General features: G+C 43.1%; 1 protein-coding gene across 2 annotated transcripts in view; it reads left to right on the top strand.

Moving 5' to 3' along the window:
- The first annotated feature begins 571 nt into the window (after positions 1-571).
- Positions 572-23569, top strand: part of HLF (HLF transcription factor, PAR bZIP family member) — a 32697-nt gene continuing 9699 nt past the window's right edge. Inside the window, exons 1-2 of one of the 2 annotated variants that reach the window (XM_030506123.1) lie at positions 572-899; positions 2236-2571. In XM_030506123.1, the coding sequence (XP_030361983.1) occupies positions 794-899; positions 2236-2571 (442 nt within the window). In that variant the 5' untranslated portion in view covers positions 572-793. The remainder of the gene's footprint in view (positions 900-2235; positions 2572-23569) is intronic. The other variant, XM_030506121.1, reaches the window with a different exon arrangement.

Genomic DNA, 23569 nt, shown 5'->3' on the forward strand with positions numbered 1-23569 from the left:
GTAACCGGCGACAGAAGCGATCCGCTTTGGGAAGTGAAGCGTGCGGGAGGTCAGTGTGGCTCCGACAGGGAAAGCTCTCAGACCCGGTAACCGGTTCCCTCAGGAATGGATGAACACTCCCCGCTGCTCCCTGCTCCGCTGAGCCCGACCCGTGTCCCGCAGGCCGCGGCAGCGGCGGGTGCCTGCCCCTTGCGCTGCCCTCACGGGTGCCGCCGCGGCCCCGCTGCCCTCACGCTGGGATGCACCGAGCGAGGTCAAACAGTCGGGTTCATTGACACTCCTCGCGGTTACCGGGGACACGGATCCCTGCGGGGAGGGTGGGCTGGCGAAGGGGACATACAGGACCTCGCTCCCCCGGCCCCGCGCACCCGCACCGGCCCCGCCGCACCTCCCTTCCCCTCCGCTGCCCCCGCCGCGGGGATACGGCGGCCGCGCGTGCCGGGGCGGGGGGGGGTGGGCAGCGGGGCGGGGCTCGGTGGGGGGGCGTGGCCACCCGCCGCTCCCCCCTAGCGCCAATGGCGGTGCCGCGCCGCGCCTGACGTCAGCGCCGGCAGCGCCTGCACATGGGCGCGCGGCCGGTGCGCGCGGCGCAGAGCGGGCGGCGGGAGCGGCGGTGTTGGAGGTGTGCGGCCGAGGGGCCCTTCCCGCTCCTCGGCTCGGCTCGGCTCGGCTCGGCTCGGCTCGGCTCGGCTCGGCTCCGGCGCCCGTTGCACCGCGCTGCGTTAGCGGCGCCGCGAGAGGCAGGGGAAGTGAACCGCTGAGACCGCGCAGCTGCCCCGAGGGAGCGCTCACCATGTCGCGGCCGCTCCCGCTGAACCCCACCTTCCTACCTCCCACCTACGGCGTGTTGAAGTCGCTGCTGGAAAACCCGCTCAAGTTGCCGCTCGCTCACGAAGACGGTGAGGCTTCCCCGGGCATCCCTCGCTCCCCCGGGGCCGGCACTCTGCCCCCCGTAGTGTCAGCGGGTCCCCTCACAGCCCGGCCCCTGAAATGGCGGCCCCATCCCGCCGTTACTTCAGGACCGCTGCGTCGCTTTCCCTTTTCCCTTCCTTCCGACCCCGCTCCCCAAGGCGATGGAGCGACGGGTGATTTCGGTCGGGGCGCTGAGCGCAGCCTGCCCGGCCGAACGCACCGCGCTCGGGTTTCCCATCGCTGCCGCGGGGACGGCTCCGGCCGCCTGGAAAAGCAAATGAAAGGGCATGGTTTGTCCTCGGTGCTGGGTAAAAGGGGCGGCGGGGACCCCCCAGCCGGAGCCGGGTCCCCCCGCAGCCGCCCCTGCGGTCGGCAGCTGCCCGGTCTTGCCCGTCGGTCAAAAACCGGCCCCGTGCGACTGGAAGGTGTCCGAACAGTGGGAAGTTATAACTTTTTGGGAACGCTAAGGCAGTGCAGCCGTCGCTGCACCTTGTGTGTCTAATGAATCAAACGCACGTTAAAACCAGAAACCTATGAGAGGTCTTGCAGAGCCAAGGCGTTTGTATTCCCGGCTTTCCCAGTTTCACTGCAGAGCGACTCTCGGCATTTCACCGGGGTTATTGCATGTGGTTAAAAAGAAAACGTTACGAAGGCATGGTAGTTGACAGGATGCCTTTATTGGTTCAGAATCCTGCAAATCTTGTAGAGAAAGCATGTGTTTCCCTTCAGAAACGTGTACTGAAACCACTGGATGTTGTAGGAATGAGTAGGAAGCATCATTTTAACTTCTTTCCCCTCACTTGAATTTTTTGTTAACTCTTCTGCACATCAAAATACATGTTCAGTCAGACTTCACTGCTGTTCTAAGTTAATAATGTTAAGTACTGGATTTGAGGACTACTTTCCTCACATAAGGACTAGCGAGACTGGGACCTTTATTCAGAAGCGTGACAGGATAATAAATAGTGGGGATTTTAGTTTAAGACTGTTCCTTTTCAACACAGTACAGCAATAGTTTCCACTTTGTTTTGCTTAAATACTGACTTTTAAGTCTGTTGAGTACTGATTGAAGCTGACAGTCAAACATGCATTCAGTGGAATTGTAAACTAAAAATAGAGGAAAAATCTTGCAGTTGGATCCAGCAGAGGTGCTCAGCTGGCATGAGCCTTCAATTCTCTACCAAATAGAGTGAATCAAAGGGGTTATTTTTATGAAGGGAGTATTTGTTGCTTACAACCGAGTGCAGCAGAAATAATGGAAATAGTAGTAGCTAATATTTTAATTACTGAGCTCTTACATCTTTATTATATGTTTTGTTTAAGCATTCGGTAAAGAAAAAGACAAAGAGAAGAAGTTAGATGATGACAGCACCAGTACCACAGTCCCTCAGTCGGCTTTCTTGGGTCCAACATTATGGGACAAGACACTGCCATATGATGGAGACACTTTCCAGTTGGAATACATGGACCTGGAAGAATTCCTCTCGGAAAATGGCATTCCACCAAGCCCAAACCAGCATGAGCATAGCCCGCACCAGTCAGGTCTCCAGCAAGCTACCTCAGGATCACCTTCAGTCATGGACCTCAGCAGCAGGGCTTCTACTTCAGTCCATCCAGGCATGGTGTCGCAGAACTGCATGCAGAGCCCAGTCAGACCAGGTAAATCAGCCCTAAGAACTTCCAGTGGATTTTGGCATGAGCCCTCCTCCCCTGTGTAAATCATTACTTCTCCCTGTATGGTTGACAGGCAGCTTAGAGCCAATATGGTTCAAGTGACTCGCACTCCAAAGAATAATAGCTGTAGTTATTGCTAAGTTGCTCCATAGGGACTTTTGTTTAAATTATGTGAGGAAGCTGTGGGAATTGTAAGGAAACTTGCCGATCTTTTCTTCATTGGTAGCCTAGCTATTAGCATGTAGAAAGACCACAGATGGAATAGTAATGCATAGCTGCCGTGGTGTTAACACCATAAACAGGGAGAAGGACCAAAAAAGAGAATATTCCTTTGGCTAATATTTGATTTGAGAACACAGGAGTGGGTGATTATTTTGAAGTTAAAACTTAGTGCTTCCACTAGTATGAATCCAGAGTAACTGCCCTGGCTTGACACCAGCATGGCTGAGATCATGGTCACTGAAGTAGTGTCAACATTGAAGTTTGGAAAACATGGAGCTTTGCCTTTCTTTTTTTCTTTTAAAGACCAAGGGTGACTTCTTATTGTGCTCTTCTGCTCACACAAGGTTTGCGAGAGCAAAGTGTGCTCTTGGCAGCAGGAAACCACTCCTCTCCCTTCTGCTTGATCGTTTGCCATGCTCAGCGTGCGAAGTCATTGTCAGAATCATCTGATAAGGAGGCAAAATAAATAAATAGAAGGACAAAAGTTGTGGAGCAGGATGAAATAAAAAGTCTTACAACCCTGTAATATTCCTTTCTCATTCAAAAGAAATAAAACACCCCCCAAAATACCCCAAACCTGTCAACAGACTCCTTGGCCCCGAGTCAGAAGCATGTGTTTAGTCGTGGATTTCGTTTACTTACTTTTACTTTATGTGGATTTGACTTTGTTTTGTTTCGAGGCATTCCATAGTTGACTAATTACTTACGAGGGTTTCCAAAGTTAAAATGTATTTGGAGTTGGCAAGAGCAGAATATAAAAAACTCTTTGGTTTTCCTGAGCCACTTCTTAAAAATAGTGCATATATGCTACACCGTTTTCTGTTGCATGTGCATACACAACATTATCTGGCAGATAATCTGTCCTCATTCTTTTTTTCCAGAGGAGCCCGGTTATAAGCTGGGCTTTTAATGATCACCTGTCAGAATTTGTTTGTAATCAGCTGTCTCTGTGACTTTTCAACTCATTGATTTTTTTGGAGTTTTTCCTGAGCTGTTTCCAGCTCAGGGTTACGACTTGACTCATGAAACTCTGCACTCTTTTACTCTTCTAAAAGAAACCATGTCTCTTAGGGCAAAATAAAATATCTAAATTTTCAGGTATATTTTCCCCGTACCATCTTGCCTTAAGAAAAATATAATTTTTTTGTTAAATGTGTTTTTGAAAGGGAGCTCATTCCAGTTCTTAAACCATTTCCCCCACGAAAGGTACTAAGCTGTAGTATCCACCGCAGGGGAAATTAACAGTAGTCTGGTTTTTCATCAGGTTGTTGAAATTTTTAAGTGCCGTTGTATAAAAATCCTACTTTGACAGTCTGTTTTGAAGAGAATCTTAGATTTTCGCAGTTGAGCAAGTTTTAATATAAGAGAGTATATATTTTAAAACTCAAAAGTGAAAATGAGTATTTAAGGTTGTCGTGAAAGTGCCAATGTGCTGCTTTGAAATATGAAAGATAGTCTGGAGGTAGATGTTAAAATCATTATAATGGAGCCTTTTGGTTAATATATCTTAAGACTTTAAAAATACTTCTTTTTTAAACTGTCACATGAAGAAGATCTGTTCTTAGTTTTAACTGGTGTGAGCTACCGTTCCAGTATATCTGTTGTGATTTGTATTGCTGTAATAAAACCCAAGAACAAATAGTATAAAGTATACAATTTCAATAAAAATTAATTCCATGCAATCTTCCTATTTGTAGGAAAACTGAGATTTTTATTTTTTTTTTTAGGGGATAGTATTTCTCCTAAAAACATTTCATCGTTGTGTCCTCTGCATTTTGTCTTACAATGGAAGCCTGTTTGAGCGTGTGGACTCTGGCTGAAGGAAGGGTCAAATCCTGTGTTGCTTTAACTGGCTCTGCAGCACTTAGTGTCAGCATAACACATGCAGTGGGTCAAAACTCCTGTACCTGCATGTACTGTGTACGGGGGAGGATGCACACACGCACGTGGAACACTAGATGTGACTTTGTACGTGGTGTATCTCAGACATAGATGGTCTATAGAAGAGTGGCATTAGAAGATTTAAGGGGGTGTGTGTGTTGAGATACAAGCTTTATCTGTCCTTAGAAGCTAATGGTATTGCCCAAATACATGTTTTATGCCATCTCTGGAAAAGATCTGGAAATCTGCATTGTGTTTCACTGAGAAGTGTCATCAGGCTCAGCAAAGCTGAGCTCACCCTGCCTGTAAACATGACATTACAAAAATCTTCACTGCTTTTTCTTTTTTTTCTTAAAGGTGAAAAAAAACCCACCAACAAAAAGGTTCATTATAAATTTAACTTAATTCTGTGTTTCCAGATTGTATTGTCTAGTCAATGGAAAAATGTTTAGCTTCACCAGTTTATTATCTGTTCTCTGGACTATAGCAAAGAATAAAGCATGCATCTATTTTTCCATAAATTTCTGTTCAGGGGATGTACATGTAGCAAATCTGGTTTTTTTGGGGGGGGGGGGGGGGGGGATCCTGCTTTTGAAGAGGAGTGACAGGGCATAATGGGTGTTGCAAGATTCCAGTCTGATGTATTCCTTTTTTACAGTTCTGATATTGTTAATAAAAAATAGTATTTGATATATTTTAGCATTGCAGACCGCCACGTGGTGTGTACACATGTTTAAAGCATCTGTGTTTGATGCTGGTTAGTCAGTTGAAATCTAGTCTTCCTCAAAACCAGGTTTTATAAAGCTGGCTTTCAAACCTGTTACTGCAAACGCATTTTCATGGTTCTTCATCTGTTGCACACCTTGTGTTGTCTTTCGCCTTTTTTTTTTGCTGGAATGTAAATCTCTCATTTAACTGCGGAGCCCTTTAAGGAATTTTGTAGTATTTGTAGCTGTTTGTATGTAATGGGAGGTTCATACTTTGCAGGTAACTAGTTGGTGGTTGCTTTTACCTGGCTCTTTTCACTGGGTAGCCCTTATTTGGGTGAATGGGGCAGCTACTGTAAAGGTTTAAACAGAGTGAGTTGGAGTTCAGAAGCATCGCCTGAGTCTGATGGAAGACCCTAATTAGAAGGTTTTGGGGATTTTGTGGTTTAGATGTGAATTTCCTGTTTGACACCAAAGCCTTGGGTGTAGAGCTGTGGCACTGGGATGCTGCTGGCGCAGTGATAACCTGCATGGTGTTGCTGCCCTGCTCCTTAAGGAGGATAGGGCTGATGGAGGCTTTGGAATAACTCTCTCGTTCTTTGTATCCTTATGACAGTGGTTTTGAGTCTGTGTTGCCTGGATGGCTGGGTGCCTTAGACTACTTGCAAAGGATTTGTTGAAGATTATTAAAGGGAAGATAAAAATTAAAGCAAGCTTTGTAGTTGGCTGCAGAAATACACCTATGTGCAATATCTGCAAGTCTTTGAGTTTAAAAACAAAATAAGTTATATATATTCAGGAGTACCTTAATCAAAGCTGAAAATGTTTTCCATGTGAAGCGTGCTTGTACCTCCCACCCCCCAAGAACTCAAGTATTTTATTACATGCCTTGTTTTATTTATTCAGCCAAGATACTTCATCTAGAGCGCAGTATCAATTACCTTTTACTTCTTACATAGATGCCAAACTGTAGTGATTGACACTAGGCGTGATTGGGTGGTTTTCAACATTTTCTTTTAACTCTTGTTTGTAATGGACGCCACAGCCAAGTGGGAGAGGTTTGGTCTTGCTCCATCCAGCCTCTCAGCTGCATGCTGGGAATGACTTTGTGAAGAGGGCAGCCCACAATAGGGTGTGTGTGCAACACTCCCTTTATTGCAGTCTTCCTTCCCTTGTGTTTCTTAACGTGACCTCCCTCCTCCTCCTCCTCCTCCTCCTCCAGCACAGCCTTTGTAGTGTGAAGGGCAGCATTCCCAGCAGTCAGGTTCTATGTGGAATCCTCTCCTATGCTTTCATCATTGTTTACAAGTAGTTGCTAGGTGTTGCATGAGCCACAGTGTGAGCCCCCTCTCTTAGAGTCGAAGGACTCTACGTCCAGCGCCAAGAGGAGCTGGGAATTTCCTGACCTTTGGTTTCCCATGTGACAACATGGGAATGACCAGCTAAACCATCAGGCAGGGTGGTACTGTGAGCTGCTCTTCACATTGACTCTCACGTGAGGCTCTGGGTGGCTGTTGCCTGCATGACCATGTGCTGTAGGCACGTGGCAGTCCCCTGTGCAGCCTGCTCAGCATGGCTTTTGCTAGAGCTGCAGGCACGCACACAGGGCTGTGTGCTCCTGCCATTACCAGCCGATGCCGAATTGCGGTGAAATGGAAAAGCTTCGCTCTGGACTGCCACGGCAAGGGAAGTGCAATATGCAGACAAGCCTCACAAAACTGCTTTCTGGATCAAAGAAAGATGCAAAATCTATTCAGGCAAATATTAAAAATAGCCTGTCACATGACAACAGGGGAAAAAAGTGCTGAATGCACAAGCAAGTTAATGCTAGAAGCAAGAACACTGTGTCTCCTTCAAGAGATCTAATTTTAATATTCACTGTTAAGTGTTGATTATTGGTTAAATAATTGCTTGACTGCATGGAAGAGCTTGAAGTTAATTCAAACAGTAAACAGCATGAAACGTCTTGTGTTTTATCTGTGCTTTTAAAATATACCTTCAGTTCTCGTTGGGAATAGTGCTTTCCCCACAGACAGAGCTACTTAGACAGGTAAGGGCTATCCAGTGTTAGGAAGAGAATATACAGAGAGAACAAGTAGGGGTTTTGTCACCTTAGAAAGACATTTCAAGGATGTCTGAGTGTCGAACTTGTTGCACTTACCTAGAAAAGTGCAGTGTTTTTTCTCAGAGCTTTGCTTCCCATCTCAGAGTGTATTGGAGAGTGTTTGATTGCATGATTCTCTACTGCAGTGATCTTTTTTTTTTTTTTTTTATAAGAGGCAAGCATGCCCTGAAGTCTTTGATAAAACAATATGTTATAGTTAAGAGAGAAGACGTTGTCGGGAGATCTATAGAAAGACATTGATATTGTCTGATTAGATGAAGCTACTAGGAAGCACATTAAATTGTTCAATCTGTACATGTTTATATGATGGCAGATTAGCAATTGTGGGAGTTAGCAGTGGCCAGATTCTGCCCAATTAATCGCAGCAACGAGCACTTTACTCCTCATGTGGTCTTACTGATTTCAGTATTGCTCAGCAGGTGAGCAGCTTGTTGACTGCTTTCTGTCAGCTCCTAGGTGGAGCAGTAAAATGTCACCATTCACTCTCGTCATTCATCTTTCTGGATTTCTTTTTTTCTTAAGTGGGGGTTACAGCTCTTGGAGCGCCAGTGGAGTTTGCTCAGGATGGAAGGACGTAGTCATCATCGGTGAAGAGGACTTGAGAGCATTGTGAAATCAGAAGCTTGGTTGGCTGGCAGTACACTATGGAGCTATTGAGTATTTATATTGCACAAACATGATCTTAAGTTTCCTTTTTTTGAAGTCTTACTTTCATAACAAATAACGTATTTTTTCAGTATTTTGTCTGAATTCCACAGAAGATTATGATGATCAGAAAAGGTATTTCAACTAAGTTATATACAAGAAAAACCGTGGTTCGATCTCTTCTGCATTAAGTAGATAACGAAAGCTCTGAAAAAACCATTTACTTAAACTTCAAATCTACTCCATTAAATGGAGTGAGTTATACATGATGAGCTAGTATAGAAAATGAATATGAAATGCACGACAGTGTCAAAACAAATACGCGACAAACATTTTGTAGCTTGTATCACTTTTTTTTTTTTTTTGATATATATGAACAAATAGCATTAGAGAAGCTGTCTGTTTCTCACAAAGCTGTATTTGGTCCTGAGAGCTTAAGAGCTCACATGGGGAGAGCCAGCACAGGTAGTTATGGCAGCACGTGTTGCAACGTTATTTTTTTTTTTCCTTTTTTCTTTCTCTTTTCTCCTAGGCCTTTTCATAGCACTTCAGCTCTGCATAACCGAGGTGCTATCCATCAAATTTTAAACAAATACAAGTTATTGTTCAACCTCTCACAGTTCTGACACGCTTGAAGCTGTTGTAGGGTTACGCTGCCCAGTCCCATTCTCTGAGCTAAATTTTGCCAGAGCTAAATTTTGCCAGGGCTAAATTTGGCCCAGATTTTCATTGCACACCAGCCAGCACCATTGCTTAGCTTCTCTGATGTGGTGTGCTCTTGCTCCAGGGTTCCCCAATCAACTTTGAGGGAAACAGCTTTAGCTCTTCATCTTACTGGTATTATTCTCTTGTTCATATTATTTGCCATTTAATGAAAACAGGCATTGAGCATCTTGAAGCTCTTTCCTTGTGTTTTGGTGTATGACCGTTTGTAGGAGGAAATAAATTCCAATTGCATTAGGGTCCTAGAGAACTCAGGTCCTTATTACTGGAACACAAATTGAAATTATTACTGAACCAAAACTTGACAGGAACCACAGATCGATGTATTCGCATGCATTTACTACAAGCAGAAGCTAGAGTGAACTACAGCAGTAACTCATCTGTGACAAAATATCATCCTTAGATATGTAGGTGTATAAGCAGAGAGGCAAAAATATATAGTTTGGCAAAGATTTGTTGAGGATGGAGAATGGTTTAAAACAAGAAAAAGCATTCTTTTCCAATTAGCCTTAGGGAGCTCAGCTTGCTATAAATTCTGTGTTCTGGAACATGGCTGTGGACAATAGGTCAAAGATTAAGTAATTCATTACAGAACTGGTTGGTAGTCCTCAATTTAATAAACAAGTGAATGAACAGGGTTCTCCATCCATAGCAAGATCCATTAGTGTGGCAGTGATTGGATCCTAAATTATTTTTCTTTTAAACTCTTGCAAGGCTCCCCACTGGCTTAATTCTTGTATGTGGACATTGCTTTATTTGAGGCAACCTGGTAACTTAGCAATCATGATACAGCACTCAAACCAGAAATTAAATGCAGGACCACTAGTAGCTGCTTATAACTTGAGATTCTAAGGAGGTGAGGAAGGAAACTAGATTGCATTTTGAAAAACCGAAGGAACAATAATGTGAAACTTCTGAACACAAAATACTCCTGCAGCACTCTGCTTGATGGAGCAATCAATATTTTTAGCACAGCGAGAATACTGAAATTACAGCACTAAACCTTCTCGTAGAAGAGTACATTACTCAAGGCTGCAGGATACAAAGCACAGGCTCAAAGTGAGAGGGCTGCATTGAAATGGAGGAGGTGACTTAAAACAATTTAGTCCTTTTTACAAACTCACCATTTCAACATTTGAAATGAGTCCTGCTCCAGCAAGAAGTCTGCTTAAAAACCAGCTGTGTGCTTAGCTTCTAATGCTCAGTAAGTAGGAACTAAGCACTCATACCCAAATCCTGTTCCTCATCAAAATAGAGAGGGTTAAACTGAGTTAATTTGAAGGCCCCTGCAGCAATCAGACATACCACTGTTCCCTCTTTCTTTGTGCTGCAGAGTGGAAATATAGATGTTACTGACGTCTGTAATCCCCGCAGCTGCGGCCCCTTGTTGCAGCGCGGGGCATTTGGCTGTTCTGTGTATGTAACTCTTGCAGCTCTGCTCCTTGCTGTAGTAGATGAGCATTGGGGTATTTTTCTTGCCTGGTTTGCTATGAAAACAAATTATATCCAGTCATGCTAGGTATGTGCGGCCTCTTGATCCTGATTTTATAGTATATTGGCTGATTTTAACCAACTGTGTCAGGAAAGTTGTGATTCTGAAAGAATAATCACATTCCTAAAAATTCGTGAAAGTAGATGAGTGGATAGGGTGGGAATATGTTACTGAGCAGGGAGAGCTGTAATGTAAATGTGCGTTTTCTACATCAGAAAATTTACATAAGACCTTTAAAATGCCTGATCTGTGTGAAAAGCTTCTGGGAAAGCTGACACCCGTTTAGACACCATGAGATGTCAATTCACTTTGAGAAATGTATATGAAAGAAACCAGGTTTAATTGGTTTAGTGTGTGTTGGGGGGGTGTGTGTCACAGACTTTTTTCCCACCATTCTTCCTTTGAAGTGCTCAGCTCCTGGAGTCTTGTGATTATATGAGACTCCAAGATTTCATTTATAAAGCTAGAAAACCAGCTATGAGATTTGTAGGGCACGATCTTGAAAACACTGAACCCAGGCAATGGAACACTCTTGATCATCTCCAAAGTCAAGCACAATTATTTTACCTAAAAGTGTTCTGAACTTTTACACAACCTTGCTATATGCTGTTCCTCTTTTGCAGCAAGTTTGAAGCTACCTTGTAGTCAGCCAACTTCAAACTCGAGGCCTGTTATCACAATTATGGCAGTATCACATGTGGGCAGATGTCCAAGTGACCTTGTGTATGCGTCTTGCCATTCATCCTTCACAGCCCGTTTTGGCTGGGGCTCTGTGCTCAAAGCTGCCTTTCATGCCTTGCTCTAATCAGTGAAACTTTCCGCTCTGCCACCAGGGTCTGGGGCGGAGGTAGGTTAGAAGTGAATGAGAAACAGGGCAGAGCAGGAGTGGGCTAAAACTGTTGAGGGCTCAAAGAGGAAAAGTAGGTCGTGGCAGGGTATGTGTGTTGGGAGGAGGACTAGGGGGACCACAAGCGGGGGGAAGATTTGTTTTCCTATTGGCTTTTCAGAGTTGTGCAATTTAAGAATTGGATTAACCTGATATGACTTTGTTTTTCTGCCAGATTAGATATGTTGAGTTTCTTGGCATTGTGAATTGTACAGTACATTGTGTGCTGTAAAATATGGGTGTGTCGGGATAAAGCTGTAATGACACAACATGCTCACAGTATAATGCAGCGCTGCTGGATGGACTCCCCTGCTCCCTTCGTGTCCCATTCCCTCTACCCCTCAACACAAATAGCTTGTTAGGGCATTTACAAATCTGTTAGAACCTCTCTACCTTCCTACGTTCTGTTTCCAGCACAGCATCAAGACATTTCAATACGCTTTGTAGGGTGAGATTTACCTGAGGCCTGAAAGCCCATTTGATCTGGCAGTGGCATACACTATATGAAGTGTCTTTTAAAAAACAAAATAGAAAACTGCTGCATGAAGACACTCAAGAGTTTCTTCCTGCTTTCTCAGGATTAAGTTGGAGAAAGTTTACTGGGAAATGTTGCAATTTTTGATTTCTTTTCTCTGCCTTTAACTAAGACATTGCTTTAACTTTGGAAGAGTAAAAAATCAGATACAGATCTGAAATAACTGCCAGTGCTGAGCTGACTGGTGTTTGAAGTACACTGCAGGAGGATATTGATGTCAAAGTAAAATTTTCACAGCAGTATGGATTTGTTCATTTGGTGTTACATACATCCTGAGATAGTTTAATTTGGATCCATTTTATATGCTGGGCTAGCCCCATGGAGTAGCCTGGTTCTCTTTGCTTAGTGCAGAGCCTGGGGTGAAGTAATGAGTGACTACAACTAGTCAGCTATGGAAAGGTGGCCAGAATTGGAGCTCTGTTGAGATGAGTGGTCACTGCTCTGTGGACTAGTAAAGAGTGTGCATACTTGGGGGTATGAAACTATGAATACCTTTGGGCACCATTGTTTAATTCCCACTCTTGATTTCCAGACTTCTCTGGGGATCACAGCTACCCAAGCAGGTTAGTCACAGGGGATTGACCATAGTATGCTCTCCAGCTGTCCAGGGACCTGCCCTCTGTATCAATTGAAAAATAAGGAATTGATTCTCCTAGCTGTAGTGAAGAATATTTCTCTTGGAAGAGAAGAGCATAAGTAGCAGATAAGGTTAAATAAGTTGGGTATCAAGATAGCGTCATGTTCCTTAGCCATATGTTGTTACAGTGCCTTACTTTAATTGACATAAGCAAAAAACCAATGGGGTTTTGCTCATCAGCTGTAGGTTTTCATGAAATGGTAGTAGGGAATAATAATTGAGCCATTTTTTGAGAGCAACACAAACTGAGTAAAATGGAGCAGGAAGTTGACCTGCATCACTCTGCTGTGTACTGAAATGAGAGAATTTGGAGTGCAGCATATTTAAAATTAACCTGTGTGTCTACCTTTTGAGGAGGTTAATCCACAAGCCTTCAGTTACAAATGTTGGACAGCTGTGGTTTGGGTGTCTACTTGAAACACCTGAGCTGTTGGTGTCTCAGCACTTAAAAACGGAGGGCATTGCCCAGATTTAGACACCTCCTGTTCATGCATCCGTAATCACGTGGCTGCTCTCAGAAAAGCTGATCTTTTTGCTGGACTGGATTCATCACTGGGCTTAAGGAGCACTTTTCCAAACTCTCTTATCTGTTCAATTTTCTCAGTGTGGCATGGTTGAAGTCATCATTGAAAATTGTGGTATTCTCTGTCTGGAAGCTATTCTGAACATGTGAAAATAAATCATTAGCCAAATAGAAGAACTGGAGGTGTAATTGTCAACTCATGTGTCTCTCTAATTTCACCAGCTGCTGCACGTGTCTAGGTTATCAATTTATTTCTGTTAGAAAGTAAATAAGTCTCACTTCAGTATCCTCATGACTTTTTCAGCTGAGTAGCTCTTATCTGTAGCAGGGATGTACTTCTGAGGTCTTGCGTTTGGAGGCTTTTGTTTCTGCTTCCATGTGCAACATGCTCTCACGAATCACGTGCACTTCTGACACTGGCTGGGGATGCTGTTTGTCTCTTCTTAAGTCAGTTATTTAAAAACATTATTATCACTGCTATCAAAATATAATACCTTACCATCAGGGCAGCTTTTATCCCATTATCCATGGTTTTTGGCTTGAATCCTTCAGCCAAACTCTGTCTCACTTCATCAGTGTTTCTTTGTGTTCAGCAGTGCTACGTGGGGGCTATTTAAGTAGCATCAGCAAAATCTGAACCATAGGGGTTATATACCACCATCATATTCATACCTTTCCTGTACTAGGCCATATCCCGAGATCCGTAAGTACCTGTGGTTCTCCTGAGTATCGAATTTGAAGTCATACAGCATTTTGCATTTTCGAGCCACTGGTGGGAAGCTCTCATAATCCTGTACAACGAAGAATTTGTAGTGCCTTTTCCAAAGCAGGTCCTTTCAGGGTCTGCAGCCTCATCTCCTATCAAAGTCCAGGTGAATATCCGGTGCTCAGCACCCTCACCGTATGTGCTCAGCCCTACGAGCCCGGTTAACACCAAGTTAAAATACAGCACTGGCAACACTAGCATTTAAGTAAACTCCTTAAGTGATTTTTTTGCTGCCCTGCAGTTTCTAGCCCCTGGCTTGTTGTTTCCCACTTTCTCACATTTTCCCAAAGCCGCTGATGTGTACAGTCTGAAGATCACATTTAACCAACACAAGGAAATCAGCTTGGCCCGACGGGCTTCTTTATCACGTGGCTGGGAATGTGTTCACTCTGTTCTGCCAGATTATGGCTAGCTGAGCAAAATACAGTGAAGCTCTGGGCTTCTGGCCAAGCTTTTATTTCAGTTTGGAGCTTACAGCCACATATTTGCTATTTGGCAGGACATCCACTGGGGTATATTTGGATAGTAATCTAGCATTGTTTTGCTGCTTTTTTTCTTCTCCTCTTTTTTTTTTTTTTGTTAATGCACACAGATAGTATAATCCCAACACTTACTTTGGCCAGTCTGTACAAGATTTCGCATTGTGCACCGTTATGTATGTGCACACAGAACTTGTAGCCATGACCTTTGATAAATATAAGTCAAAGCAATTAACTTTCTTCTATTGAAAAATTGTGGATGTCCTACTCTTTGCCCCCTATGTGCTGATAACAGAGCTGTGTTGTTACTCTTTCCAAGATCAAAAGCTTCACTAGGGTTTGATTGAAGGCCAATTATGGAAGGAAGTAGCTGTGCTGGAGCTCTGAAAATAGCAATAATTGTTAAAATAATAGAGTGTGTCCTTGTGTGTCTTTATCATATTTAAAACTTCTTTTGGGGGGAAGGGGGTGGCTTTCCTCTAGTTTGAAAATATTAGCAAATGTCTTGGGAAAATAGGAGTGTGCTGTTCGGAGAACAAGTATCCCTCTCTGGATTTCTTCAGTTCTATTCTCCACCCCAAGCTTGCCTTCCTCTGAAGCTGTTTGCATGCAGCCTGACTCATGCAGGAAAATAAAGCTGGGTTTGATTTTTAACTGTATGGGAGGCTTTGGGTTCGGGGGCATAAAGGCTTTATGATGAAAACTCATTTATTTCTCTGTGAAATGAAAATGGGCTTTTCAAAATACAGCGTGTTTTGGAAAGTTGGCTCTGGTTTGAAACCCAAACATCTCTGAGGGCACCCTTGTGTGAAAAAATAGTACAAAAAGACATAACGCTTGGGGAGGGGGTACGAAACAAGCAGTAGTGTTTCAAGAGCAGTTCCTGTTTCTTTATGAAGGGACATCTATCTTGAAATAGGAGTGATGAGAGGGAGGTTGGTTGGTTTGTTTTATATGGACAGTACCGAGCCTGGAATTCTGTTTTCACGGTAACTTTATCAGACGCTTTGAGCTGTGTCTGAGCAGATAGATACTGGCAAAAGCTGCAGGCTTTTTCCCCAAATCTGTACACTGTTCTTTAGGATATAAATTTACGGTTGCCTTCTCTTAGTCTTTCCTGAATCCTCAGAGAGAAAAAAACCTCGAGAAAGAGCCCCGTGGTGAGACTCTCGGCTGGTGTCGGCTGACTGCTTCAGGAAGGGAGAGCTTGGCTCTTGATGTTAAAACTCAGCGTGTATAAATGTCCATTTATCAGTTGCAGTGTAATTGAAACATCAAGGGGAATAAATAGAAATTAAGATAATAATATGGACGGTGCTAAGTAAATCTTTTGCAGTGTTTTGCACTGATGGCTATAGGTGCTGCTTTGGTGATTATACAGTTGTGACTGGTTTGAACTTACAGCAAGATTTTACCAGGGTTTGGTTGTTTTTTTTCAATTAAACTCACGTGCTTGCACACATATTTGATATAGGACAAGATAATCCTTATGTGAAAATCAACCCTCATGTATTTCTTTTTAGCCAGCTGGACTCAGAATCACTAATTACTTGAGTAAAATATTTGCATTATAGATAAATGGTATCAAGTAATAAGCCCAGAGGATTGTACAGATCCAGTGAAGCCCTTTGATTTGTCACTTGAACCTTAAAGACTAGAATTTTCTTAGCCCCTTAAATTACTAGGACAGAGCCTGTTATTTATTCATTTGAATCTCACTGTTACACTCTCTCCATTGTAGTGAGAATTATTTCATGTTTCTTCATTCACTTGAATGTGTTTTTAAATCATCTATTTATTCTGACCATAAGACAGTTTTATGTGTATAACAGCTATAAAATACTCTGCCTAAAATAATTCCATTCCCTGCTCTTACTGGGTTTGGATGGATCTTTGGTATACAAACTGCTTCACTGCCTTCTAGAAATTTTAGTTGTCAAAACCACAACCTTACTGAAGGATACCCTGTTGGTTGACTTACTTAAAGATGTTTATATAGTTGGCAGCTTCAGCTGCTCTCAGAAACAGCCTTGCCTGATCTCTAGGAGCTGCTGAAACTCATCAAGCAGGTTCCTGCTAACCAATTATCCAGTTAAGCAGAAAGAGGAAAGGTGTTTCTCTGTTTTTTTCTTTGCTAAGTTTAACCCGTTCTTCCCCAAACTTCAGTAATTGTGGATGTTCATAACACTGGAATGACAGCAGTGAGAGTAAGAAGGAGAGCGTTAGAAGGGACCTCTGATCTTACACACAGATAAGTATTTGCATCCCTCGAATGGGCAGAGACATGCAGTTTCCAGCAGAAATGTAGAGCATTTGGATTCTTAGCTCCAAGTCCTGGCTGGTGTCCCTCACCTAGCTTTGGGTCTTGTGTATTTTAACAAAATCTTTAAAATAAACAAATAAATCCCCCCTCCAGCCAACCCCCTCCCCACTCCAATAACGAGTGTTTCATTGCTGCCAGAGCAAATTTGTTGATTCCTAAACGCTCCTACTGTGTCTTCCTTGGAAGACTTCAATTGCTTGTGTAACAAGTGCTGTGGATAATACGAAAAAGCTCTTTCAAGTAGAGCTATGGTTTCCTCTCCATATTATAAGAATAAATAAATGCTCAGCTGATAGCAGACAGCTGGGTTGTCCGCATCTGACTGCCTTCTACATTGATTTTTAAGACAGGACATGTGCATGACTGCTTTAATGGCTATCAATACCAGATGTGCCTGTGTGGAATTCACAGAGATGGCAAAGTGACAGCGCAGTTGTCAAACAAATAATATTGCTCGTGATTACTGGAAATAGTAAATGGGTGGGTGGGATAACGTGAAAAGACATTCTTAATTCCAGTAGAGAACAAGAGGATTAAGTGACTTTCCTGACTGCTGTAACAAATAGTAACTTGGTGAATACTTTTCTCCTTCCTACTACCTGCCCAAGGAATCAGTTCCGTGAGCAACAAAGTCCCTTTGGGTCCTGTGATAGGTGAGAAGGCTCCTGCAGCCTTCCTTCAGCCAGGGAGTTAAGAGCTTCTGTCATTTACATTGTTTTCACAAGGCTCGTTAGTAATACATGTGGATACCTCTCTGCCAAATTGGTTTGAAATTGGCCAACAATTTCAAAAGCTTTTGGGAGGAGGCTAGACAGGCATGTGCACAGCACGATTGCACAAAACTCATTTCTCTAGGAAACTGAGCTAAAGACTAACTGTCAAGCACTGGAGCACTGAAATGAAACTTGCAAAGTAATTGAAAGGGCTGAAAGGCCATTTGGTATCTTGTGTACATAGCCTTTAACCAGGTTCTTGCCCACAGGTTAGATCCACACAGGCAGATTTCCATCTGCCCCGGACCTGTCTTGGCAGAAGTGAAGTGTAATTTGGTGACTGCATTGATTGTTTTGAAAGTGACTGGAAATGCTTATGAAGAAGTAGATACAAATACTCAACATCTTAGGTTGTGGCTGTTGCAGAGCATGGCCTGGTGGTCCGAGCTGTGCTAGCGGCCGAGTTGCTTCTGCAATATCCTTTGACTATAGATAAGGCTTTCTTTTGTTTCCTGAGTAGCCTGAGGGTGTAACTGAATATTTACTACTGTTCCACATTGGTTTATTTGGTTTTTTTTAAAGGAAGATCTGTGACTGCATGAGTTGGAATGCATGTTAATAACAAAAATTTAATAGAGCCTTTCCGTCATCAGTATTTTATTGAGTTTTGCTTGTGCATTGAGTCCTCAAGGACCTTAATCCAGGCAGCAAAATGAAGGCAAAGGAGGTAAGGCAAATTCTCAGGTTAACTGAGCAAGGAATCTACAAAGCCGGGTGGCCTCCCCATCCATAGCAGCTAGAGCAAACCTTCTGACATGGGTAAAGATGGGTTGAGACTTCTGCTTCAGTAGATGCTTCTTCCAGGCTGCAGGTTAATGGGGTGAGGTGCACGGGTTGAACAGCTTGTTGTGTGCGGTGGATGGGCAACAGCATCTAAACTGGGTGTGAATTGTGTGGAATGTATGTACATAAATGGCCTGGGCATGAGGAAGCAAAGATGGTTTCACCTGTGAATAGACAAGTTACTTCTAGTGAAGTGCGCCAGAACACAGGGTTGACTTCTGTAGGAGGAACACATTAAAGGTGGCACAAAGCATCTTAATCAGGGAACTAGCTCTTCATTTATTTTTGAAACTCTGGAGCACCACAGGTCTGGTCAGTGCTATTTTCTTTATTCCTTCTGCATTTGTAAAGGGAGAACTATTAAAAATGTTCTGCTACATTTTTTAAAAATACCATTTATATGGCACAGCTCTATTTTGTGTAATTTTTTGTGTCCAAAATATAGAGGGCTTTAGAATAGAAGAAGAAAAGCTACATATCTGAGTTTAAGATAAAATAAGATGATCTCTGTGACAGAGACAGCAGAAATGATGTGATACGACAGTTGCTGTAGCAACACCACCTACTTCATGAAAATCAGAGTTAACAGGAGTCTAAAAGGTAAAGCCCACATAATTTTCCAAGCCTATGAATTGTTGCTGCCCTCAGCTTGCACTGCTTTCCAACTCTCCAGTGTTTCTCCTTTCATTGGGGCACTGATACGCCTTTTTCTGCTTGGCCAACTCCTGCAGACCTGATCCTGTATTCGGCAGGGGCACATAGTGGGGGTTCTCCCGGAGCAGTGAAACCTGCAGTGTCTTTGCCTAGAGGTGATCAGGTGAATAAGAGGGCAGTAACATGAAGGATTGTGTCATGTCATGTCCTGTCCTCCCTCCCGAATCCTCTCAAAAGCCTTGGACAACAAAATGCTATAAAGCCAATGCTGTCTCAAAGGTATCCTGAATAGAGAATGGTATGACCACCATTGTAAAAAGGAAACCAGACCAGTTAATCTGCTTCTGTGGGAATAAGCTTTTAGTAAAGCACTGTTATGTTTAGTTAAGCATTGTAGAGACTGAAGGTGTCAGAGGTAGGGACATTGGCACTTTGCCCCCTCCCAAATAAATCCAAAATAATGGTGTTCCATACCAGTGATATATAAAGTAGGAAAACACATTGTTTTAAATCAGAGTGGCATTGAGCCCGTTGTCTGGCTGTGGTACCAAGAGCTGCTGCAGAGGACTTTGTTCAGGACAGGCAGAGACTACTGCAAAATTTCCTGTACCGAAGGGGTAAAAGGGTCTCAGTTAAAGTAATGTTTCAGTGCCAAACATTGTTGGAAAGTTATTTGGTGTGTCTGGATTGGCAGCTCATTTTGAAATTTGCAGCTATGGTTACTGGAAGAAAAAGCCTGTATTAAACATATGGTCACTGTCAGTAAGGCTGCTGTTGGCTTGCACTCTTCTTAATGATAATCCTCAGTGAACAGGGTCTTCTCTGTATATTTATAAAATGCAGATGATGCGTGTATTTAAAAGCTCCCATATGCAGTGAATTGATTTGCCAGTTCATGTTGGCCTCAAGGTTACCCTCAAATCTATTTTTATTTTGAATATATTGATCTTTTAATATGTATTGACTTGGTTTATTCGTAATATTTTTATGATTGATTGGCAATGGAGAGCCAAGATGAGTGTGATAACAGAAGTAAAATCTCTGTTACTTGTGAATTGGGGGAAGAGAGCTTGAAAGAAACTGCAGACTCAAATGGCAGTCAAGTTTCCCTGATTTTTTTTGCTGAGATGCCTTCTGAAGGCAGCACAGTAAATGCACTGCTCAGGAGATGGAAGAAGGTTTGACTTTTGCGTCTTGTGGCATTTTAATTTCATTTTTGTCATAGTTCAAAATCCTCACAGGTTCCACATATCTGTTGTATTCAGAACACACATTGTGTGTTCAGAATCAGAGTTCTGGGCTGTGGACGGTTTGCAGAGGAGGTCACAAGAAGGAAAATAAGTATTAGGATTCCAGCGTTTCTTCAGGAAATATCCCATCCCCAAGCTTTTTCACTGCTACTGTTTTTAAAAGATAAAAACATAAAGATTTTGGCATGTGTTGCCTTTTCTGCTTTACCTTCATCTTCCTACAAATCACGCTCTATAAAGCATCGATTTAGTTCTGTCACAAAAAGAGTGTGCTTTGCTTTAGTGAACAAATAATGTAAAAAAGGAAAAACACAAAGATCCTGCAACACATAGCTCAGATTTGTGTGTGCAGAACAGATCAAAAGAGATTTGCAAGTTCCTGTAACTCTGCCCAGTGACCCCTTTTTCTTAAGGGATATACTCAGAGAGCAGCTGATAGCATCTGTTGTCTGTCTCTCAGCCTTGCCATTAGCTACCGATTGGGAGTTAGAGGAAATGTACCTGTTTCACGTGGCTTTTCCATGCCATTTGAAATCTCACTTGGCTGTGTTTTGATAACACACCCAAGCAAGAAGGGCTTGGGTACCAGAACTGGGTAATAGATACATGAGTCATGGGTAGCATATGCTTTCAGGATTACACGATGGCTTTCTGCAAGACCTGTTTACTGACTGAGAGTGTGCTGTGCTGGGTGTTCATTACCCAAATAAATAGAACAATGTGAGAGGAGCTTACTTGGGCTGGAGCCTTGCAGAGCACATTGGCTGTAGCATGAACACATCTTGAGAACAAGCGTTGCCTTTGTTTTGAGTGGGATTCCACGTGAGGGTACATTTATGGATGTCATATGAGGCTGTTATCTAAAGCAGAGACTCTATCTAAAATCTGCTGTTTGAGATTGGTTTATTAAAGCTGGGTATGTAATTGTCCAAGGAAAGAAAAATGGATCTTTTTGTCTCCTTCAGAACCGGTTAATAATTCTGATGCTTCTCTGGAAACTTCCCTTTAACAAAAGAAAGAAGAATTGTACTTTTTGAAGAACTGTAATATATGTGAATTGCCAATTAACAAAAATATACACAGATATGCCAAAGGATGTCACGAAGCTCCAATGCACCAGAGAATAGCAGCATCTTGAAGTGAAACGTGCTTCTAAGCCAAATGTAAATCAAAATTAAATACCTGTCTGAATGTTCTTCCCTGTAGCTTTTCTACAGGCCCTATCCCCACTGAATGCCATCTTGGCCTATCTTCGTAAGGAAAGCAGCACCCTACAAAAAAATCAGGCATTTAAAAGGGCTGTGGATTTCATGCTTTTCAAGAATTTGAAGGTCTCCGTGTAGTGTCCTGGGAGCAGGATCAACCCCTGTGTTTCTGTGTGTAGCACTTCTGCAAGGGAAATGTTCAGAACAGGTACAACTACTTTCAGGCATCTTGCAGGGGCTGGTTTGGAAGGGAATAAAAGTTAGATTTCCTGGTAGCTTTCAGAAATGGAGACTCATTGATCTGCCTTCACACAGGCTAATGACAGGGCAAGGTTTGCAGAATACCGATCTTAAAGAAGAGTCTTAAATACAGGAGATGCAGTGGAAAGTTTTACCTGGTGGGTGCCTCATACTTGTTTGTTCATTGCTTTTGGTACTGGCAGAGCAGGCATAGCATATTGCATGCACAATATTCTAACCACATGCAGGAGTTGCAAGTCAAGCCCTCAAAAGCCTGCACTAAACTGAAGGCCACGTGTGCAGCTTCAGATAGAACTACTCCCCCCCTTGTTTGCTTGGAGATGGCAGGCTTTAATTACATTATATCCTCTTTTTCCCCTTTTCCCTTTTGAATGCAGAGGTCAGACCAGCTCTGGGTTGAATCAGGGCTGTATTAGGAAGGAAGTGGCTGTCTGTAGGATCTTGGATCTTGACCTCATTTACAGCAGATGTGAGAGGATGCGGGGAACGGCAGGAGGAGAAGGGAAAATCGGGCAGGAAGGACAGAAGGATTTTATCTCCAGAGACTGGATTTTGCCACAGAGTTTCAGCAGAATTCTAAGCAAGTCATTTAATCATGTGAGCTTGTCGCACTGCGTGTTTGCTTCCCTTTTTGTGAGGAGCCTGGTTTGATATCTCAGGTGGCCCTCACTTGGATTGGTGTACAGCCCCCAACCTGGAATAGAAGTCGTTGAGAGTTGATTTGGAATGCAGACAGTGCCTGTAATGTCAGCTAACCTGAGGGGTTGGTGCATTCCTTTGATTTTAAATGTCTGTACTTCTGTCTTTCACCTGCAAAGAGGAAGTGCTCCCCCTTCTTTTGTGGGGGTCTTGAGGGGAAAAGCTGTTTCTGTGAAGCATGGAGATGCAGTAGTCACTGCTAGAGGGAACTCCTATGAAGCTGCTATTTGTGTCTCTAAAAGACGCTGGAATAATTTGTGGCAAATAATGTATGGGTCCATTTAGATAAATCAAAACGGGTGAAACGAGTGACTCCTAAATGAGGAAAGAATCTGGAAAGAAATAGTATGTGATCAAAACTTTAGAGATTGTTGCAACCATGACTGTGCTTCTGAAAACTTAAGACAACCTAGGCTTACTCATGGGCCACCCCTACAACACACTGGAAATGAGTAGGAATGGACCTGACAGCACCCCACAGCATCCTGTCGCTCAGACTGAGTAGAGGATGACAACTTCCTCTCGCTGTTAGGAGCTGAAGGGGGACAGGGCGCTTTGCCAGTGAACTTCACTATTTGCTGATTGAAGAGGATCTGATGGACTGAGGAATCTGAGTACCATCAGCCCAGGCACTCTCCTACCCTGTTCTCTCCAATGAAGCTCTTCTTCTGAACGCAGTCATCCCAGCCTTTGCTGAAGCAAAAAAAAATTATTTCCTCTTCCAGGCTCTCCTGTTCTCCTCTTTGGCTTCCAGTCTCCCTCATCCTCACCTTCCTCACCTCCTTCTCAGCTTTGAGTCCTAATCACTTAGAGAAACTGCCCCTTTCTCACCCAGCCTTACTATGCAGGCAGTAGATTTCAAGGCAGCAAACAAAAGGGAAATAGCCTTGATCAGGAGCTGCTCTTGCTTCCAGTGCACAGGCCACTAGCACAGTCCTGTGAAACGTTTGCCAGAAATTTGTAACAGGTTCAAAACAAAGTATTTTTGCTAAACCGTTTTCGGGAAACTGTAGAACCATTTTGGCAGAAACATCATTGGCACACATAAATCCAAACAGAATGGTTGAAATCTGGCAAAAGCCTAAGGAACTGAAGACAGCATCCTTTAATGGGAAGTGTCAGACAATCTGAATAAGACTACCAGTCCTGCCTGTAATAATACTGTAGAGGCCCAGCGCGGGAGGCACACAATGCTGAGAGGGGAAATGACAATTCTTTCATAATTAAATGCACAAGGTTTGTAAACAATGCTGATTACCTGTAAAAAGTACACATTTTAAAAGCACTTAAATGTGCCAGTCAGTTAGTATGTGTTAAGAGCAGCGAATATGCTGTGGTTGTGTTGGATTAAGATCCTTCTTTCTGCAGGAAGTGTTTGCAGTCACCCCTGTTCAGCAAAATAAAGTTTGTGTAA

Source organism: Strigops habroptila, chromosome 14 (genome assembly GCF_004027225.2).
Source record: "Strigops habroptila isolate Jane chromosome 14, bStrHab1.2.pri, whole genome shotgun sequence".
Taxonomy (NCBI): domain Eukaryota; kingdom Metazoa; phylum Chordata; class Aves; order Psittaciformes; family Psittacidae; genus Strigops; species Strigops habroptila.